Source organism: Rhinopithecus bieti, unplaced genomic scaffold (genome assembly GCF_001698545.2).
Source record: "Rhinopithecus bieti isolate Rb0 unplaced genomic scaffold, ASM169854v2 scaffold_29830, whole genome shotgun sequence".
NCBI classification, from domain to species: domain Eukaryota; kingdom Metazoa; phylum Chordata; class Mammalia; order Primates; family Cercopithecidae; genus Rhinopithecus; species Rhinopithecus bieti.
In genome coordinates this window covers 545843-566999 of record NW_016813163.1, presented here as the reverse complement: position 1 = coordinate 566999, position 21157 = coordinate 545843, and the positions used below count along the sequence as shown (strand labels likewise).

Sequence of the window (21157 nt, the reverse complement as noted above, 5' to 3'; positions counted from 1 at the left end):
ACATTGGGTTACTGTAAATGTGCTGAGGTTTTCCCAGTCTCTTCCTAGAATAAAGCCACATCCATTCACTTTGGTTCTTTCCTCATCTTATCAATTAAATGCAAGTGGGTACTTCTGAGTTATTTTCTGTTGAGAACAGCATCTCTGCTCCCCCACTCTTTTTAATACACTCATTAGTTCGGTGGAGAAAAGGGTTGATTTATTCTTGGACTTAGCTCATATCTTTGTAACTGAGTGGCTCATGTGAAGTATTACAGTGTATTGCTGGGAAGAATTAGCACTAATCAAGCACTCTGGCTTTAAAAAGTTAACTGTGTGCTTCCATGCCTCCCACCCTTTTTCATATCACAGCACACGTAAAAACCCGCCCGGGTTTGTGGAACAAATTGACAAGGCTAGGGAAATGGACAAGGCTGCTGTGGGCTGAAGTGGCGGCCATGTCACTCCAGCCACTGAGAGGGCTGATGGGGCCGCTGGGGCTCACGGCTTTTGCCCTTTAACTCGCTCTACTGGTGGAGACATTCTGTGCTAAGTAAGCCTTGTTAGCTAAGGGTTTGTTGGATTCCCACTCCCAGCCCATGCCAGCCTAAGGTGTTGGTATAAATTGAAAAGAGAACTGTTTCAGCTGGTAGTGATAACTGGCACCTAATACAGCCACTAGGCCTGTGCTTACATGTCAAAACACTGAGGTGATCAGGTGACTCTTTTCCCAGTCTCACTGTGACCGAGTTGGTGGCCTGCCTGGGCAGTGAGCAGTGGAGCGGGAACGACAGACACACGGGCGCAGTGAAAAGCAGGAGCCCCAGGTCCTCATGCACTGTAAAAGCCCACTAATTCAGAGTTTGTGATGAAAATATTTAATTTTTCCATCCATGGCAAAGCGGTCTGTGAAATAATTAAACATGATCATTTAGAACAGGCTTTTGTTATTCAGATATGCACTTCCCCGATTGCATATTTGAAAACAGGCTTTTCTGGATTACAAAAGTAATACATGTTTATTGTAGTAAAAATAGAAGCATTAAAAAATACATAGAAGAAAATGAACATAGAGATGAAAATGAACAGGAGGGATGACTGTTTTAAACGGTGTCAGTATGTTTCTCTTTCCAGGCGACTAGCTAATAACCTATACTGGGCACTAAGTTGTATTTAGTTTTTCACTAAAATGGATGTTTTTCAGTCAAACGGATTGAGAGTGTAGGTGCAAGGTCACTCAGTAAGAATGTTTCTGTGTCCCCTTTTCCTGAGATAGCTTTCTTTTATTTCTCCCCAGCTATTAAATATTTATTGACATCCAAATCTCTATTGAGTGATAAATTTGCACAGTATATTATGTGAAAAAGATTAGAAAACCATATTCATAATGTGATCCCATTTGGGAAAATATATATTTAACTGGGAAAAAAATGTATATCAACAGAAGTTTTTTGATCCTTGCACTGTTTATCTAGCTGGTTTTCTAGCAAAATGCTAATGCTGATGGCCTTTCAGTGGTGAGATCTGGGACAGCTTTGACTCTCTTTGATATAGCCCGGTGTAGTCTCCTGATTGGTTTATAATGAGCACATTGTGGAATCAGAACAAAAAAGCCATTTCCATTTTGAAATGGGAAGCAGAACGTTTCCTGACAGGCTTTGCATGCAACACACTGGAAATGCAAAGTGATCGCATGGACCACGCAGGGGAGCACGCCTGACCTCCTCTTCTCTCTGTTCCAGGAAGGCGTGGAAGTACGAGTGGCCAGAATCTTCAACACCTTTGGACCACGCATGCACATGAATGATGGGCGGGTGGTCAGCAACTTCATCCTGCAGGCGCTCCAGGGGGAGCCGCTCACGGTAGGTGCTGGCCTCCACGCAGGGAACATATTGCATCCCAAATCGAAGTCAGCTCACAAAGGATGAGGGACGAGTGCATCTCGGTTCGGGGAGTGACACTTCTCAAGCTGCCATGTCGTGTTTGTGTACATCCCCGCTGCCCTCCACTAGGGGGAAGGCAGGCACGGGGACAGAACCCAGATGCATGACTGCTCCACATAACTTGAGTCACCTTGCACTCCATGGCCACTGAGGTCTCTGCCCATGCCTCCAGGTCTGCCTGCCTGTACCAGCCGGCCTGTGAAGACCTTCCCCGACGTAGTTTTGGCCTGCTGGCTGTAGCCAGAGGTGTGCCTGTACTGGGTGGCCTCGGATGACCAAGAAGCCCGGACTGGTAGGGTGAGGAGGTGAACCGCATCTGGTCAGGCTGGGCCATCACCTTGACAGTGCCGACAGGCCCTCAGTACCATCCTCTACTGGCCACCCTCAACCCAGGGAAACTTCTGGAGCCAGCAGAGGTCCCAGTGATCTGTGGTCAGTGGTCCGAGTGTGTGGCAAGGATGTCTGTGCCGACAGTGACTGCTTGGTACCCTCAGATACCATCTGGGGTCAGGGTGGGCTGCTCATTCCAGACCTGTCCCCACAGCCCTCTGGCCTCTCTGGGAAGGAGTGCCCCAGGCCTGCCTGGTGAAAGGCTCTGCCTGCCGGCGTGTTTGGTTTTGCTAATCCTCCCTCCCACCCCACCTCCCCGCCACTCCTCTTCCTGGTTGTCTGCCCAGGCTGCTTTGCTCTGATCTGTAGCCTCCTAGAGCCCTTTGCAGCGTGGCATTTGGTAGGACTCAGGAGTCGATTTGCATCCTGTTGCTCTGAAAATCCTGTAGGATGGTTCGTTATCAGTTGAGTGTATTCCAGGGGGAAGAATTAAAGCTCTTGTGTATTTCTGTGTAGTACATATGCGACTACCCATTGACCAGTTGATCATGTTAGCTCACTCTTCTGTCCCATGATCTGCAGGTGACATTATTCCCCTCCTTTTTCAGGCGAGGATGCTGGAGCGCAGAGGTTATATGAGTTGCCCAGGCTTAGGTGGCCACACAGTGGTAGCCTGGGTTTGAAGCCAGAGCCCCCGCTCTTCATGAGCATTGTCTGTGGTGCGCTTATCTCCTTGTCTGTGTTAGCTGCTCTGCTGCCAAGGTAGAACCAAAAGCCTAGCCTGTTACACAGTGGGATGACTCCCGGAGGGCAACTGCGTCGTATAGCTGAGTTTCGCTGAATGCATTCCAGGGAAGAGGTGAGTCCAAACTCCAGCTTTAGGCTCCCAACAGCCCATGCCAGCTCTCCCATGTCCCCCTGTCACTAAGTGGTATATTGGTGCCCCAGATGGAGGCTCTGTGACCACACATGGCTCTTCTCCTTCCTTCACTGCACAGATCCACCAGCACATCCTAATAGCCATGCCCTACCCAGGTAGATCCAGACTTCAGTCCCTGGTCTACACTGCTGCCGCCCCACCCCTATTTATTGCCATAGGCTTGGAGCCACTCTCATTCTCCCTGTCCTGTGTACTCTCAACCCCGCAGCTGGAGGGAGCCTTGTAAAGAGAGGTCAGAAGCTCGAGTGGCTTTGCAGCTCCAGCAGAGCATGGGACGAGGCCCTGTTGCCTCCGAACCTTCCCTCAGGCCGGGCTTCCTCGCTGCCTTGCTCCCTTGCTCCTGCCTGTCCCAGGAGCATCTTGCTTTTCTTCCAGGCATTCTTGTTCATTCATCCTCTCCTTAAGGGAAACTTCTTGATGCTTCTCTGCATTATGGCACCAGGCTGGTTACCATAACCATGTTAATTGTCTTCACTGCCCTTGTAACCAACTGAAATACGAATTTTCCAGCCCCAATCCCTGTTAGTATAGTGTATGCGCTTCAAAACCAGGAACTTGGTTTCATTCATGGTTGCATCCCCGGCTCCCAGAAGACCACCAGGCACATGGGCGCAGGAGAGAAATGTTGGGTGGACTAGTTACTGCGTTGTAGTGGCCGCTTTCCTTTATGGTAAGTGGAAGTGGTGAAACCTCCTGTCATCTCATGTTCCCCTCTTGCTGCTGCTTGGGGTTCTGAGGAGCTCGTGCTGTGCCCTGCGAACCCCTTAGTCCACCTGATCAGTTGAGAATTCCACATCTGAGGACAGCCTGGTGCCTTTTTAGTGACTGTTCAGAAACTCCCTCATGCTGTGAGATGAGAGCTGCTTTGTGTGCAGAGTAAACTGTGAAAGCCTCCAAGAAGCAACTTGATTTAGTGCCTCCTTGGCAGCAGCCGGGGCTCCCGGTATCCCCTAGCCGCCCCAAGAATGCATTGTTGGCAGAGGTGATAATTTATGTGTTGTCTTCACACCGAGCAAGCTTTTGTGCCAGAGACAGAAGGGAGAAGATCTCTGGAGCCATCCATGACTGCAGTTAATCCAGAACGTGGCGGGCTTCAGTCTCTGTAGGCACCTTCTGGTGGCAGGAGGCAGAAGTCCCGAGGGAGGCCTTTCAGAATGTGTTTTGTTTCCTTTGTCACACACAATTCTAATTCCCAGCAAGAATTTGATGAAGTCACTGACTTCATTCTTTTCTGTCCAATTGAGATACCATGCCTTGCTCTTTTGTCAGATGGCTCTGTGGAGCGGTCTGGGGAGAGACTCACAGGCCTGCCTCAGCCAGCCTGTCTTTAGAAACACTTGGTTTATTGAGGAAGGGAAATAAGGAGGCGTGTCCACCTATTTCCTTTTCTGCTACATTTCCAACAAGTCACTTCCGAGATGAAGACCTCTTCAAGGGTGGTCGGAAACAGCTCAGTGTCTCTTCCTCCCTTTCCGAGCTGGATGGGTGTGATTGCTTACCTTGCAGCTGTGTTTTTGAGCTGATTCCTCATGCCTGTCTTAGCATCTCACTCGCTGCTGTACCAGATGCCTGTGAGGAGGACTCAGGGAGTATGTCACTAGGTTAAGTGCATCATACATCAAAGCTATATTTTAAGTGGAATCATGTAGAAGTTCAACCAATTTTGCGTCTCAGCTTAGAAAATAGATAAGTATGGTTCAGGTAGAGCTATTGTCCTAAGTTTATTTTCGAAGAGACTTTGGCCCACGGTTGAGTTACAGCACATTCACAGGAGGGGTTCATTCTGCTTTCCACCTTCCATGATTTTTCCCAGGTTTGGATTTGCCCAGGACAGGTCAGATGTGGCAGAATTGGGGTTTGAATCCAATTCTATATCATTTTAAAAGCCTTGCTATTCTTCCAAAGGGAAATTTTGGAAAAGTCATACTTCTAAGAGCAAGTCAAAGCTGGTATGATGTTTAGCCTTTTTACTGATGTTGTGGTATGTTAAGTGATTCTTACATTGGGCCTTTGTGGCAGAGGGCCATAGGATTTGTTAAACAGTTACTAAATGGTACTAAAGTATGGTGAGGAAGATTTTATTCAGGACCATCATGACAGGAATACGGATCACTGCAGTGGGATTTTTCAGGGGGAGAAAGACTGGGATCAGCTCCAAATACAGTACAGGCAAGCAGAATTTTCAGCCAAGGAGCAGGGAGGAGACGAGTGGATGGAAAATGATGAAGAGGAAGCTTCAGAGGTAAAGAAGATTCTAGCTAAACCAATCTAACAGGATTCTTGCTGATGACAGGCCAGGGTGATTGGACACTCTGGGGGATATGAGGAGTGAGGAATGTGAGATATCGAGGGTAAGGGTTTCTCTAAACTGACTTAGCAGGGTTCTTGTTACAACTAGATTTTACAAGGAAGTGCACAAATGGGCCTAGGAGAAGGTACTAGAGCCTGAATGAAGCTTGGCCAAGCAAAGAATCTTTGTCACATCTTAAACACATAAAGCACAGCAGCTGGGGACATTGCCAAGTGATCATGAGAGCTCCTTGCTACTCCTCACCCCCGGCTGGTCCTCTCCCCTGTTGGTGACTCCTTGATCATCATGCTGCTTTGACCTGCACACAGCCCTTCGTTCCCCGGCCCCCCGTGGCAGCCTTGCCTCTTGCTTGAATCTCCTTGCATCTCTCCTGTTCTGTGAAATGAAGCCAGAGGGACCGAATCTCACACTCTGTCTTCTGTTAGAAGAACAATGAGGAGGCTGAGGGAGCTCTGCTGACGTCAACTGTCCACACCAGATCGCTGTGATAATCATGCCCTGGATTTTGCTGCACACCCAATTTGTGCCAAGTCCCTGTGGGCCTTATCTTGAAGTGGGGGAGATGGAAGGCCTCAGACCACGCTGGGAGGGCTGTACACGGGCTGCAGTTGAGTTCTAGAGCCCAGGGAAGACAGATAGTTTGGATGGGGCATAATTGCATAGCATCTTCTCTCTTGCACACACACCCCTTTCTTTTACTTTACATTTTCACATTAGTACACTGAATATTTCACACATGAATTACAAATCCTCATGTTGCAAAGTACTGTGTTAGTGAAATAGGGAGGGTAATTTAATCCCAAGTATAGATGATGGATATGATATGCTATAGAAACTGAAATCCAGCAGGACTCTTAAGGATACGAGGAAGGAAGTGTTCCAGGCTACCACTGACATTGCGTCTTAGCCTAATGCACACACGGGAGCATACAAACTTTCAAGACTCTGTCAGCAAGGCCTGTCGGGGTGTGCAGTGGGCGTCCCACGGGATCCACGCCTTTCCACTGCCTCCTGGCAGAACAGCTGCCTCTTGTACTAGGGACTATTTTGTTGAGGCCCAGTTGCTTTGTGGACATCAGGTGGGACCTCAGAGGGGGTGCTGCTGAGCGGCTTGTGTCACCGAATCTGAAGGGAGCAGAGCTTGCCCAGTGACCGTGGTGTCTGCAGATGAACCTTGTGTCAGTACTGGCTGGGTGGGGAGCTGCCCCTGGCGAGCAGGGGCAGGGAAGTGCGCCCACAGTTGTAAATCTCCTTCCAGTGCGCTTTGAATGAGGCAACAGTGGGAAATACCCAGCAGCCTGCAGGTTATTTCGGGAGCCTTTTGGACTTCGCAGACTGCAGCCCTTTGGGCTGAAGTGACATTCAAGCCGCTGAGTGTCTCCACCACAAGTCCCTTGTTTGGTTGAGCAGGTACCTGGTGTGGTTCTTCACATCCTGACCCTGGCGGCCTGGTTAACTCGTCCCGGTCCGGGGCTTCCCCAGCATGTGGTTCCCTGGATTGTGTTCCCATCAGGGCTTGGGGCCCGCACGTTTGGGTGGAAGAGAAAGCTGCCACTGTGCTCTTCCATGGCTCCTCTCTGAGAGGCGGCGTGTGCGTGGATACCGCAGCTCTGATGGGCGAGCCTGGGCTTCAGATCAGGCTGAAGACTGGCCTCGGCTGGCTTGTTGAAGGCCACTGCCACTCTGCACAAAGGTGGGCTTTCTGTGAATGTGGCTGGAATGCACTGGCGGACTGGTGAGCCCACCATCGCAGTGACCCTGGCTGAGTGCAGTGGGAAGGTGCAAAACAAGTAGCAGAGGTGCATCTGTGCGCTCAGCTTTGAGAGCAGAGCCCCGGACGTAGGCAGAGGCAACGGGCAGGACAGCAGCACAGCCCCAGACCCACCTGTGGAGGAGCCTGTGACGCGGGAGTTGCCTAAATCCGATACTCACTACAGTGAGGTTGTCGAATGGCCTGGTGCCAGCCTGAGAGCCACAGTTTGAAAAAAAAAAAAATTGTACAGGCAGTTCTGAAGTTATGAACACAATAGGGCGGGAAAAAGAATCCTGAACTTAGAGTCAAGATAAATTTGACTCTTGCTGGGTGCAGGTCACTGCAGCACTTTGACCTTCCATCACCTCATCTCCAAAATAAGGTTGTGAAAAACAAAAAGTTACACCTACAGCACTGGTGTAGAGGGGAGTTTCCAGGCTGAGGGAGCTGGCCGTAGGTGGACCTCCTCTCCTACCAAATCAGGCCCACCACTTCCTGCCTTCCTCACATGTATCAGAAGGATCAGCCAGGCCGGAGAATCAGGTTCAGACAGAACTCAAGGAATTCCCCTCTGCTTCCAGGAGGCCCACACCCATATTTCCTCAATGTTCCTTTACTGAGATTTGTTGCAGCTGTAGTTTCTATGTTGACAGGAATCTCCATTCCATTCCTCAGTATCCCCAGCCTTTTCTCAGTGGAAGGCCTTACCCCCAAGAACAGAACCTACATAGATAGAACTGATACACCTGTGAAATTGGCATATGTAAATGCTTATTAAGAAAACACAGAGATAGCCTTTGAACCTGCTAAATAAATAAGGCATTCAGGAGGTTTGAGGCATGTGCTTTTTTTCTTTTCTTTTGAGACAGAGTTTCGCTCTTGTTGCCCAGGCTGGAATGCAGTGGCGTGATCTCGGCTCACTGCAACCTCTGCCTCCCAGGTTCGAGCGATTCTCTTGCCTCAGCCTCCCGAGTAGCTGGAATTACAGGCATGTACCACCACACCCTCCTAGTTTTGTATTTTTAGTAGAGACCGGATTTCTCCATGTTGGTCAGGCTGGTCTCGAACTCCCGACCTCAGGTGATCTGCCCACCTTGGCCTCCCAAAGTGCTGGCATTACAGGCGTGAGTCACCGCATCCAGCCATGCATGTGCTTTTCTTCCCCACCTGCTCCTTCCCCTTTTCCTTCTCAGAGCTGGAGGTAGGAGCTCCAGGGAAACCGGGCTGAGTGTCTGGGGCTGAGGGGGCTGGTGCTGTTCTGAGAGCTGCTGGCAGGGGCTCTTTTTTGCTGTCAGGCAGGAGGAGGCTCCAGGGTTGTTATAATCAAGCTTGTTCCCAAAGGCAGTCCGTTCCTCCCAGCTGCCTGCTTTCCACCACGGGAAGGCACACAAGCAAACAAAACCTCCGAGGGCACTCTCGTTCCTGCGATGCTGCACTTAGGAGATCTCCCCAAGCACCTGTGTTGCCATCTCCGCCTCAGTGAGTGGCGTGATCCGTGACGCTCTGCAGGTCGTTCAGCAGATGCTCATCCCATGCTAGTATCGCACCACGCATCGTGCTGGGCTCCAGCAGGGCAAAGAGGGTTTGGACACCAGTCCTTCTGGGGAGTTCACGGTTGGGGGCAGTCGGCAAAGGGCTTTCCCTGGGGAATGAGCCAGAGGAAGCTTCTCCAGGAGATGGCGTCAGAGCTTGTCCCTAAAGGATAAGTAGCACTCTGCCAGGTGGAAAGTAGACAAGAGGGTCTTGGCTGGCAGAGCAAAGAACACAAGCCAAGCTATGAAGTGTGGAGCAAATGTGCAGTGGAAACAAAGGAGAATGTGACCCTCCCTCCTGCCACCTCCGCGTCAGTTTCAGAGTCTCCTGCATGGCTCTCCACCTTGGCCTTACATTAGAATCTCCTGGGGAGCTAGCTGTAACAATACCAGGAGATACCGGCCTCATCCCAAACAGTCTGTGGACCAGCCTGGGCGGCGTCCCCGGCTCTGCTGTTGGCCGGTCAGAGTGAGGAACCCCAGTTAAATGCACGTGTTACTGTTTGTGTGTAGATCTGTCACCTAGCTGGACTCTGAGGTCACAGCCCCCAGAGCCTCACATGATGCCTGACACATCATAAGACTCCAGCAGAAGCAAATTCCTTCAGGCACTGTCTTTGGAGGGAGAACTTGACGCATCTATACCAGGTGCACGCTTTAGGTGTTGCTGCCCCCGTCTCACTGTCGGGGCATGGTCTCGAAGTAGAGTGCGGGATGTGGCGCCAGATGCTGGGAGTCAGCATCACTGCCCCCTGGGATCAGTTTCGAGGTCAGTCTGTGTCCCCTGAAGTTCCAAGGACACCTACCCAGTACTGGTGTGGTTTTCTCAGGAGGCCTAACTGTTGGTTACCTTCCAGGTATACGGATCCGGGTCTCAGACAAGGGCGTTCCAGTACGTCAGGTAAGACTGTCCTGCCCTGCCCCAGCCTTAGCAGTGCCTTGGAGCAGGCCTACTTGACAGACAGTTCAGTGTCTTGTATATATTAACCATTTCCATTTCCACAACACTAACACTATATATTGATTAAAAATGTTTAATTTTATGATGGGAATACTTGCTGTTCTCTGTTTAAAAGTTAAAATTTGCATTCATCTCCATGACTATTGTGACTCATGTGCTAATCTTTTACTGCCACCTAGCGGTGTAGGGGTGAAGTTGCCCAGCTCTGAGGGTGACTTGGGTGATTTCAGCACAGGCCAAGTTAAGAGATGGCCTTATACATCCAGCAAACCTGTGAATGCCAGAATCTGACCCATTGCAAACATGGCTCGCGGGGTGGAAGAGGTAGTCCTTGTGGAGGGCACAAGGTAGATAGTGTTCTCATGTTGAATTTCATGCTGAAACTAAATGCAGATAAAAATAAATTTTTTGAATAGATTCACGTGGTGATTTTTATTGTTTTCTTGGCAATCCCTATAAATCCACTGTTTTGTTGTTCCATTCCATTGGTGATTAATTTTAGAAGGCAGTATGGATTCTCAGAGTAGTTAGGATAGAAGCAGTTGCGTATGCCAAAGTGCATCCACCAATATGTGGCTATTGTAAATTCTGTGAAAGTTTCTGGTATCCTGAATTGTTATAAAACCCAGTTCTGTATTTTGACCCATATATTTTCATTCTTCATTGCAAATACTCCAGTATGCCTGTCGATCAGGAAGTGTTGTTCCTGCTGTCTTGGCGCCATCCTAGGGGCACTAGGGTGAGATGGTGGCTGTTGTGGTGCAGGTCGGGGCAGCCCCCGAGTCCCACCTCAGCCGAACCAACCACATAAAATTCTATCTACCCAGGACCCTTATGTAAGGGTCCTGGGTAGGAGTCCCTAGGAGAAATGAAACTGGTAGTAAACTAAAATTTTAAAAACAATTCAAAATAACCACTGTAGATGTTTGCTGAAAGTATTTGTGAATTTCCATTTACTCCAAAAGAAAGCTGTGAGTAAACATTTACACAGCCAGTGGTTTTTACCTTCCCACCCATTAGTATCTTGCCTCAAGGGGCAAAAAGCCCGAAAGTGTGCTATAACCAACTATGTTGCCTAAATAGGCATGCGTATTCTAAAAAGCGATTTAACAGGGAAACGGCAGCTGCCCCCACTTTGGGACTGTGTTCATTTCGAAGCTTTTAGCATAGGCACTATGTCCCTGGAGGAAACTTATCATGGCACACTTCTGTATGGGGACCAAATTGTGGGCCTCCCGTGGATTGAGTACCGTCTTCGCATAGTGACACGTTCTCATCCCATCCTCCTCCACTCACCCAGCTGTGCTGTTTCCTGAGGGAGTTTTGCTGTCCTCGGTTATGTGTACCTGCCGTAGGCTTCCTCACCAGTGGCCCCCAGGCTTCTCTAGCCCCCACACCACATGGATTATCAATGAGATGTTGTGCGGTAAAAGGAAATCAGTCAGAACCCATTCTTCTTTCTGCTCTCATTATCTCAAGGGCATTGCCCGCAAAATTCATTTAAAATAGCCTCAGAGACTTTTGTTTTTCTAGGGACTAAAATATTTTGAGCATTCAATGATGCCTGCGCTATGTGCTGTCCCAGCTCAGGACAAAATGCACGCAGGGTGCCTGGCCCGCTCTGATGGGCGAGACTCCCCTGCCCCGTCACTCTCTCTGTGCCCTGGTCACTGTCCTGTGCCTGCTTTGATGGTCATGGCTCATACTCCTAGCTGCCATCACATGCATCATCCTCTCCCACACCACTTGGCTATTTGAAAAGGGCATGAGCAGTTTCCCTAGACATATGGTGGTTAACCCTTTTAGAAAACCCCTTAACACTTCAGTAGTATTTATTTACTCCCCACTCTGGTGATCCTCTCCGGTTTCACGGTAGCGGAGCCTGAGATGATGAGGCTTCAGGGACTTTGCCATACTTGGGCAAGGGTTTCCCTACCTAACTTTTTAGTTATTGAGGACTCAACTGAGTTCATTAACTGACCAAGGTGTTGATGTTTTTCCCAAGCAGTTTTTTAGGAACCGAGCGTCTTTTAGTCATGCACAATGTCTGGGTCCCTAGTTACTATACTAAATTAACCATTCTCCAAACCCATGATTGCCTCAAAACAACAGTGCAGGGAGTCTGAGGTCTCGGTGGCCATCCGCATCGACATTTTGGCATGACTGTGTTTAATATTCTCATGGCCGGTTGTGTCCTCATTTACATAACAAAGGCATGCTATTTTTTTTTTTTTAAAGTCACTTTGTCAAAATGACACTTGTAAAGAGCTTCAGGTTAAATGAGTGTGATCTATGCAATTGTGACCTTAAAAGTTGCCAGTTTGTCATGTAAAAGGCCCATGGCCCTCCCATCTGCCGCCCTGAGGACGACTACCTGAGAGTCAGCCTTCTTCCAACTCAAATAGACCGCACCCCCCAGTTTCAATATTAAAGCCTATTGTGGATGCAATGGAATGGCAGCTTTTAATGTCTTTTTATAAACGTGCACAGATGTATGTCATGAGTGCACTATTGTAATGTAACAATACTGCCATAGTGATGAAGTGACTTTTTGCCAGTTTCTGTAAAAGAGAAATCATCCAGGGTCAGCAGGGATTTGCATTAGTGCTTGATCCTTGAGAATACAACATTTTAAGCATGTTCGTATGAAATACGCATTTGTCGTAAAGTAACACGCAGAAATATCTTATTTACTAAATACCCCAATAGTTTTTTTCAATTGAAAGCAAAACCTATCTGGGGTTTTCTTTTGGAAGTTTATCCAGACCCAGCGTGACCTGCTCCTTACTGGTAACGATGGAGGAGGAGAAGGAGAAGGGTCAGAGCTTTAAAAGTCTTCTAAGAATTGTAGCTGATGGAAAATTGGCATAGAAAAAGTGCTTGTGCTTATTAGCAGTGAGGTGTCATTTTTACGAAGTAACTTTTTTTTAACAGAGCCACACTTTAAAGCTTCTGAAAATAAGAGCCAAACCTTGGTAAGCGAAAGTTTGCTTACTTATCTTCACCTTCATGGCCCAGTTGATCACAATCCATTTGAAACATTCAAATATCCCTGACCGTTTTCATACTTGCGGGGTGGCGACTTCACGGTCGGGGGCATAGGGAGTGACATTTCTGTTTATTTCAACCCTCAGTATTGTCTGGCTTTATCTGTGATTTGCCGGTATGGGGATCACATACTGGAGTTCGTTCATTTTCGTGGATCTTGTTTTTAAAAGTAATCATGTGCTTTCGTACAGGTCAACTACTGGGTTCACATTAAACATGAATTTTCTTTGGAAACTTACGTAAACTCCATCTTTTTTGAGTGTCTGCCTGTTATAACTTATGCTTAGTTTTTCATTGTTAAAGGACTTCAGAAGTGCAGTGGTGAACTCAGCCCCATCTCTCAGCTTCCATCCTATTTAACCATCTCCACCACACCCAAAAAAAGCAAATCCCAGACGTCAAATATATCATTTCATCCATAAATACTTTCACATTATAAACACCATCTTAGTTTGCAGGATTTTATTTTGACGTTCAATTTTCCATTTGGGTTTTATTTTCTTCTGGGGTGGTAATTTTCTTCTGGGAGGGCTTCTACGTGGTGCTTGGCGCTAGCGCGTTCCAGTAGGCAGAGCCTCACCCGCCTCCCCTTTTTTTACAGTGATCTGGTGAATGGCCTTGTGGCTCTCATGAACAGCAATGTCAGCAGCCCAGTCAACCTGGTGAGTGCTTCTCTCCCTCCACTCTGCAGGACAGCTCAGACTTTCATTCATTTGTGAAACCATGAGCAGCACCAGGCTTTGCTTCATTTGCTATCAGCACACTTAAGGCATTGGTGTTTGTTGCTTGCTAAATACTAGAGGAAAAACAAACAGAAAGTAAGAGTATACAAAGAAGTAAAATATCTGCAAGGCATGGATGAGTGATGTAGTTAGTCCCTCCACCTTCTGAAGGGCCCAGGTCTAAAATTGTGTGAAGCCCTTTGGTGGTAGTAGGTGGACATGTGTATGCATCTCATTCTCTTTTTAATAGGTGGGTCATCATTATAAGACCTGATTGCGTTTTTAGAAGATGGAGGTTGTTCAGAGAGAAAGTTTTCCAGTTTTTGATGATGTCTGTCATTTAGCCGGACAGACCACCTTTGTGGCTTCTTGCCTTCCCTGCATGCCTGCCCACAGCCCAGAACCTCCCTGTTGGAGGGATCATCCAGCCTTCAGCAGTGTCAGTGCTGGTGAACTTGCTTCTGCTCAGAGAAATTCACCCTGTCTTTGGACAGTTCTGGCCGGCAGAAAACTCTTCTTTATATTGAACCAGAAATCTCACTTTCTGCACAACTATCCACTGACCTCACTTCTCCACCTGGGGGCCATTCATGGCAGTGTGATGCCTCTACATTGTGGTAACTCTTCAGAGATTTGAAGGACATGGTCCTACCCGCCAAGCCTCCTCCTCCTTGGCTGCGTCAGCCAAGGTCATGGTAGGACCTCTTACCCTTTCTATCACTGAGTGATTTTCTGAGCAGTTTTGTTCCATCTCATTTAAAATGCAAGGTTTCCAACGTGGACTGTCCAGCATTCAAGATGTTCTGTGTCTGTTGATGGCAGTGGACACAGGAACCCCTTATCTCACTAGAGACCTCCCCCTTAACCCTACCTCGATGAAGCCTTGGGGTCATTTCAGGTGCTTCTCCCAAACTACCTCTCCTGGTTCCTACACAACATTCTAAGATTCGGGGAACTCTAAAATGTTGGCCATGTGACCTGTTTCTTGCAAACCACGTCACCTTTGCTTATGCATGTCTTTGTAACCAGCCATCTCAAATACATTGCAGACCGTGCATTTTCCCCCGAGGTGAAAGGGAATTCTCATCACATAGGGAATAATGTGCCCTAGAGTACTGACTCCATCCTGGGACTGTTGCTGATTCATGGGTACAGTGTGCCGCGTTTGAAAAAAACATTCACTTAAAACAGACCAGAATGTGCCTTGCACTGTAAGCCTCATTTTGCTTGCAGCATTTGCCTGTGTACACTGGAGAGGCCCGAGCCGCCCCTGCTCTTCATTTTTGCTGCAGGTTCTTTAGCAGGGGTGTTGTCAGTGACTTCCCTGGGCAGCCAGGCTCTTCTCTGTAGACACCATGTTCCTCCTCCCCTCTTTGTGGAGGGCCTTTGCACAGGGACAGTTCATAAAATTGGAATCGTGTGTGTGCCAGGAGCCCCGATAAAGGCAGAATCACTTTCTTCCAAATGCCCGTCGCTCCACTTTGCTAGTCAGTCCCCTCTGTGCTCAAGTGAGGCCCAGGGTCCCTCCCTCCACATTTACCATCTAACTTCAGGCTAACCGAGGACCTGGGCACGAAGAGGCTTTAGGATGTAGAATTATCAGACTTGATGGTGGTCTCTTATGATAGGCGGCAGAGTGAGAGTAACAGGTGTTCTGATGTGTGATGGAAGGGAGAAAAAGAGCAAGTGGTTTTCCTTAAAGCCCCCACAAGTGTTCTCTCTTCATGAAGTACATCGAGTTTGTCCTCTGGCTTGCTGGGGACACTCGCCTGTGAGCATACTCATTTCTGCCTTAGCTTTCAGGTGTGAGATTGCACGTCCTTCTTTATTGACATGGTTAACACAGCTCACCCAGAGGGAAATAGATGGTGTTAGGAGAGCTAATTTTGTAAACCCAAGCTTTTATAAAAGTGACATTGAAGTTATGTTAGATATGAAGTTGTCTGATACTCAGCGAGTGAATGTGTGCCTTCATCAGAGACTTTGGACCTATCCAAAGCCCAGCCTTGTACACAGCAGCCGAGAGGCTGAAGGTATAGATGGTGCAGTTTAGCACTGCCAGGTGAGTAACTGTCATCTTGGAAGCGGAGTACCCTCTGGCACACGGAGCTCTGCCGAAGCACTGCAGAGAGGTCAGACTTGGCCAGCAGACGTCTCTGCAGACACGCATGTGGTCTGGGTGGCGGGTTGCTGCTGTTGTCATGACGCTTATAACTGGAAACGTTTTCTTCCTTAGGGGAACCCAGAAGAACACACAATCCTAGAATTTGCTCAGTTAATTAAAAACCTTGTTGGTAAGTAGGATAAATCGCTTCCTGAGTAAAATCGGCTGTGCCTGCCCTATCTGTTGATAACACCTTGACTAGAATGTGGGTGATTAATACAAGCTAATTGAATTGGATCAAAGCAGAACTTTTTATCAGGAACACTTAAGTGTTTTCTAATTTTTAAGGAATAGAAAGAGAAAGGAGGGCAGGATGGCTTTGTTCTCAGTTTTCATTGCAGGTTTGCATGGAGTGGGAGGGAGGAGGAGTTTTGCTCCCAGTGTTTGAGGCACGATTGTGTTAGGTCATCCTACATGGGTGACAACTGTTGGATTTCCGAACTGGTCATGTCAAGCATAGCATTTCAGACAGCAAGAGACAGCAACCACCAGCTGTGTGCTTCAGGCAAGTTTAAAATTTTGTTTGCAGTTCTGGTCATCCTGGCCACCAGCCATTGGGGGCAGTGTAGCATTGGGAGAACCACGTCAAGGTGGGCTCTTAGGCCATGAGAAGGTCAGGTCTTCCAGACCAGCCCTGGATTGCAGACGTAGAGTGGATGAGCCCTTGGCCTCATCCTCAGACTTCCTGGAGCTCTGAGGAGTCAGACTCTTGGAGGGTGTCTGTTGTCTGGGGTTGATCCTGAAATTTGAGTGAAGTCACAACCAGACTGGACTGGCAGGTAGGCCAGGGAGGAGCATGCCACAGTGTGTCCTGAGGTGACCATTCAGACCCCACTTGGCTGGGTTAATTCCTCCAGCGTGCCCTTCCTGCATCAGGCTGCCATTTACCGGCGTTGGTCTAATCACCGCGGACAGTTGGAATCCTCTCATTGCTCATGGCAGTAGAGGCAGCGGTCTTCCTCAGACGTAGCCTGCATCATCTGCGGCTCCCACAGCCGCTTCGATGCACTTCTCAGCTTTTCCATCCTGAATCTGTGTTCCTCCCTCGTGAGGAAGGGATAGGCTCAGATCACAGCTGTCTGCCATCCACTCCTTCATACCCTCACTGCCCAGAGTGAGGCCCGTGGGCCAGCGCAGCAGTAGCATTGGGTGCCTGTTAGAAATTCGGACTCTCACGCCCTAGCCCAGGCCCCCAGATCAGGATCTGCATGTTGACAGGCTCTTCAGGTGATCCGTGCATGCTGACGCCTGAGAAACTCTATTTGAAACCTAAGGTTGTGGGGAGGGGTGCGCAGCTTCCCTGCTGTGCTTCTGTGTGTAGCTTTGTGGCACACCATCCTGAACCACCCGTGGCGGTGATTTGCTGCAGAGTCTCCGACGTGGCCTCCATGACGGGGAGGCAGGGAAAGCCTCCACAGGCTTTCTTCTGCAGGTCTGGCTCACAGTCACTGGTGGGGCTCTATTCTGCTGGCCAGTGGGGCCTGGGCCCAGCAAGGGTGCAGAACTGGCCAGGCTTTGCCGTCCTCCGAGAGGTCCCTCCAGCTGGGTGGCTGCACATCTTGAGTCTCAGGGCTGTCCAGGCTCCGAACACCCAGGTATGGCCCACTTGGGGCATCCACCTCAGGGATGGCCCCACACCACGTTTGTGGTCTCACACTGGGGTCATGCTCAGTGGGCATGTCTCACTTGTTATCTGGTGTGGGTGGTCTGCCTTGGAGCAGCCCTCTTGTACTGGGTGGAAACTCAGGCCTGTTGAGACAGTAACATGCCTCCCACTAGGCTCTTGCCGGGCGCCTGCACAGTCAGCTTGGCCACAGCGGTTGCAGGAGCGTTCCCTGGACTTCCATGCAGGACAGTCCCTCGGGAGCTCTGGGGCTTCTCGAGAACTGCATCTGCACCGCCTGCACCCTATTCACACTGCATATGGGGTTTGACTTTGATGTGGATGGTAAGGCCGCACTTCCCCATGCTTTGTGATTCTCGCCTACCTTTTCTTCTTTAAACATCTCAGGTAGCGGAAGTGAAATTCAGTTTCTCTCCGAAGCCCAGGATGACCCACAGAAAAGAAAACCAGACATCAAAAAAGCAAAGCTGATGCTGGGGTGGGAGCCCGTGGTAAGTGCAGGGAGTTAATGCTGCCTTGTGGGGAGGGGCCTCCCGTGTCCTGTCTCTGCTGTCCTGTAGGCACTGACCCTTGTCAGGCAGCCGCCCGGGGAGCAGGGTGGGCTCGGCATCCAGGCAGATGGCGGGTTTTCTCCAAGCAGTAAACAGCCTCTCCTGTATCAGGAGTCTCAGAGAATGTTACCTGGGAAGCGGCTGGAAGCCCTGCTCTGGGCTCTGTTTTCGTAAAATCACACACACTCTTATACACATACACTGTCATACAAACACTTGTACACACATATTCTCACACTGTCTCCCGCACACACTGTCATATATACACTGTTATATGAACACACTTAATACATGTATACTCACTCATTTTCACACATATACATTCACACTATCATACACATTCTCACATTCATACACTCACACACATACACACATTCACACTCATACACACATTCACACATACACTCCCGCTTCCATATACATACACACACACACACACACACACACACACACACACACGGCTGACTGTGAACGCCGTGCCGAGAGCACTGGCAGCGCACACTCAGAGCCCTGCGTGGCCCCAGTTGCCTGCCTCTCGAGTGTGTGGGGCCAGGTCAAGGGCAGGTGGTCCGCGTCAGCCCCGCAGTGGAGCCCCTGGTTGGAAGCATGCAAGACTGAAGGGTGTGGAGGAAGGGGAACTGCATGCCGCCTTGTTGTCTGAAGAGGGCAGGGTGGGGGCAGCTGCCGCCCCGCTGGGGCTGAGCCTGAACCCAGCCTGCCTCTGCTCTGCTGCCTGCTGTGCCCTTCCTGCCTTGGGTGACTGCAGACTCCTTCCCGCCGGAGAACGCTCGCCCTCAGGGCTGCCTGTGTCCTTCAGAGACCACCTGTGTAGGGAGGTTGGCTGGGCCGGCCGCATCTACCAAAGCAAGCCCACCTCATTTACTGTCAGCCCTGCCTGGCTGTTCCCTCTTTGCCCACCCTCATGTGCCCCACTGAAACTCAGGCTCCCCTTGGGCAAAGGCGTGTGGCCCTGTGTCCAGCAGGAGTCCGGCACCTGTCAGACCTGACACACACTGGGTGCTCAGCCAATGTAGGAGCGTCTTGGCATGGCCCATGGGTTGTGGCGCAGTCAGAGAGTCAGGGACGCAGTTGAGAGCTCCATTTACCTTTTTAAAATGTGCATAGTGAGAGCTGAGTAGAATCCTAGAATATTGAACTTGAAAGGGACACAAGAGTTCCAGCCTGATCCTTATTTCATTCTGTGATGTCCAAGTCTAAGTGATCTGCTGAAAGCCACAGATATTTGTTGAATGAAATAAAAATACAGTCATACCTAGACGTCACAAAATCTAATAATTCCAAGCTGTGCAAAACGAGTTATAGCAGCATAGGTAGTTTCTTGTTTTTTGAAGCTTTGTAAGGGGCCACTGGTCCCTTTGTAAGGAGAACCTATATTTTTAAACAAAATATTTTTTGAAGAGTTAAATGTGCATTCGCTAGGTATTAACTCTTGCTTTTGATGTGAGGTGTGTGTATGCTCAGTATCTTTATTTTTCTGGAATTTAGACCTACAGTATTCTAACAGTCTTGGAATGTGAGCCATCTACCACTGGTTTCTCTCCTAGTAGTAGTTTTCATTTATAATACATTTTTGAGGGATATGATCCAAAGAAACTTACAGGCGTTATCCATCTTAATTGTCCCAAGTGTGTGTGTTTAACAGCTTGTTGAGCTATAATTGGCATACTGCAAACTGCCCATATTTAGAAGATACAGTTTGATAAGTTTTCGTCTATTTTGACACCTGTGAAACCATCCCCACAGTCAAGCTGACAGACAGACCTTCTCCCCCAGTGGTGCCCAGCACCCCTTGGCAGTGCCTCCCTTCACCTTTTCTCTTTCTGCTCTTAATCAGCAGTTGATCTGGCTGGTTTCCTGTTGGCTGCAAAGCAGCTCCAGGTGAAGGTTGCTTTCTGTGGTGTGGGCTGCCGTGGGTCCCCTCTCAGACTCAGCCTCTTAGTATGGTGGGGTGCAAGGGGCCATGATCCGCTGGGCAGTGCAAAGGGCTGATGTCACGTGGGAGAATCAGGCGTGTTGATGAGATGCAGATCACCTTCCCAAAGCATCTTCCCTCCACTTCAAGGTGGATTTCTTCTGAAAGAATGGGGCACATGGGCATGATCTGAAAAACAGTCTTGCCAGCTGATTCAAACTGGAGCAGACATTTTACTGGCAAGAGGTAGTTGGGGTCTTTTGTGGGGTGGAGCTCACTTTGCTTCAGTAAGAGTGACACTTGTTAGCTCCACAGTAGATTGTGAAAGCGGCCCTGAAGGACCTCTGGCTTCTCTCGGTGGGCCGTGATGCTGGATGCTGTCACAACCAAAGCGTGGTTCTGTGAGCGCTCCTCTGAAGGAGGCCCGACTGGCTGCAAGGTGGCACTTCCTTCCTGCGGTGCCCTTCTGTCAGTGTGACCTTGTCTCCCTTTCTCGCTTTCCCTTTAAACAGGTCCCGCTGGAGGAAGGTTTAAACAAAGCAATTCACTACTTCCGTAAAGAACTCGAGTACCAGGCAAATAATCAGTACATCCCCAAACCAAAGCCTGCCAGAATAAAGAAGGGACGGACTCGCCACAACTGAACTCCTCACTTTTAGGATACAAGACTACCATTGTACACTTGATGGGATGTCTTTTTGGCTTTTTTTGTTGTTGTTTAAAGAAAGACTTTAACAGGTGTCATGAAGAACAAACTGGAATTTCATTCTGAAGCTTGCTTTAATGAAATGGATGTGCCTAAAAGCTCCCCTCAAAAAACTGCAGATTTTGCCTTGCACTTTTTGAATCTCTCTTTTTATGTAAAATAGCGTAGATGCATCTCTGCATATTTTCAAGTTTTTTGTCTTGCTGTGAGAGCATATGTTGTGACTGTCGTTGACAGTTTTATTTACTGGTTTCTTTGTGAAGCTGAAAAGGAACATTAAACGGGACGAAAAATGCCGATTTTATTTATAAAAGTGGGTACTTAATAAATGAGTCGTTACACTATGCATAAAGAAAAATCCTAGCAGTACTGTCAGGTGGGTGGTGCACCGGCATTGACTTTAGGGCAGATAAAAGAATTCTGTGTGAGAGCTTTATGTTTCTCTTTTCATTCAGAGTTTTTCCAAGGTCTACTTTTGAGTTGCAAACTTAAGACTTTGAAATATTCCTGTTGGTCATGATCAAGGATATTTGAAATCACTACTGTGTTTTGCTGCGTATCTGGGGCGGGGCGGGTTGAGGGGACAAAGTTAACATATTCTTGTTTAACCATGGTTAAATATGCTATTTTAATAAAATATTGAAACTTACCAGTCATGGA

General features: G+C 48.6%; 1 protein-coding gene across 8 annotated transcripts in view; it reads left to right on the top strand.

Annotated features, from left to right (window-relative positions):
* The window catches only part of UXS1 (UDP-glucuronate decarboxylase 1), a 94836-nt gene extending 73679 nt beyond the window's left edge, over positions 1-21157 (top strand). For all 8 annotated transcript variants that reach the window (XM_017847729.1, XM_017847728.1, XM_017847732.1 and 5 more), the window contains 6 exons: positions 1722-1841; positions 9646-9689; positions 13399-13459; positions 15756-15813; positions 17695-17798; positions 20304-21157. In XM_017847729.1, the coding sequence (XP_017703218.1) occupies positions 1722-1841; positions 9646-9689; positions 13399-13459; positions 15756-15813; positions 17695-17798; positions 20304-20435 (519 nt within the window). In that variant the 3' untranslated portion in view covers positions 20436-21157. The remainder of the gene's footprint in view (positions 1-1721; positions 1842-9645; positions 9690-13398; positions 13460-15755; positions 15814-17694; positions 17799-20303) is intronic.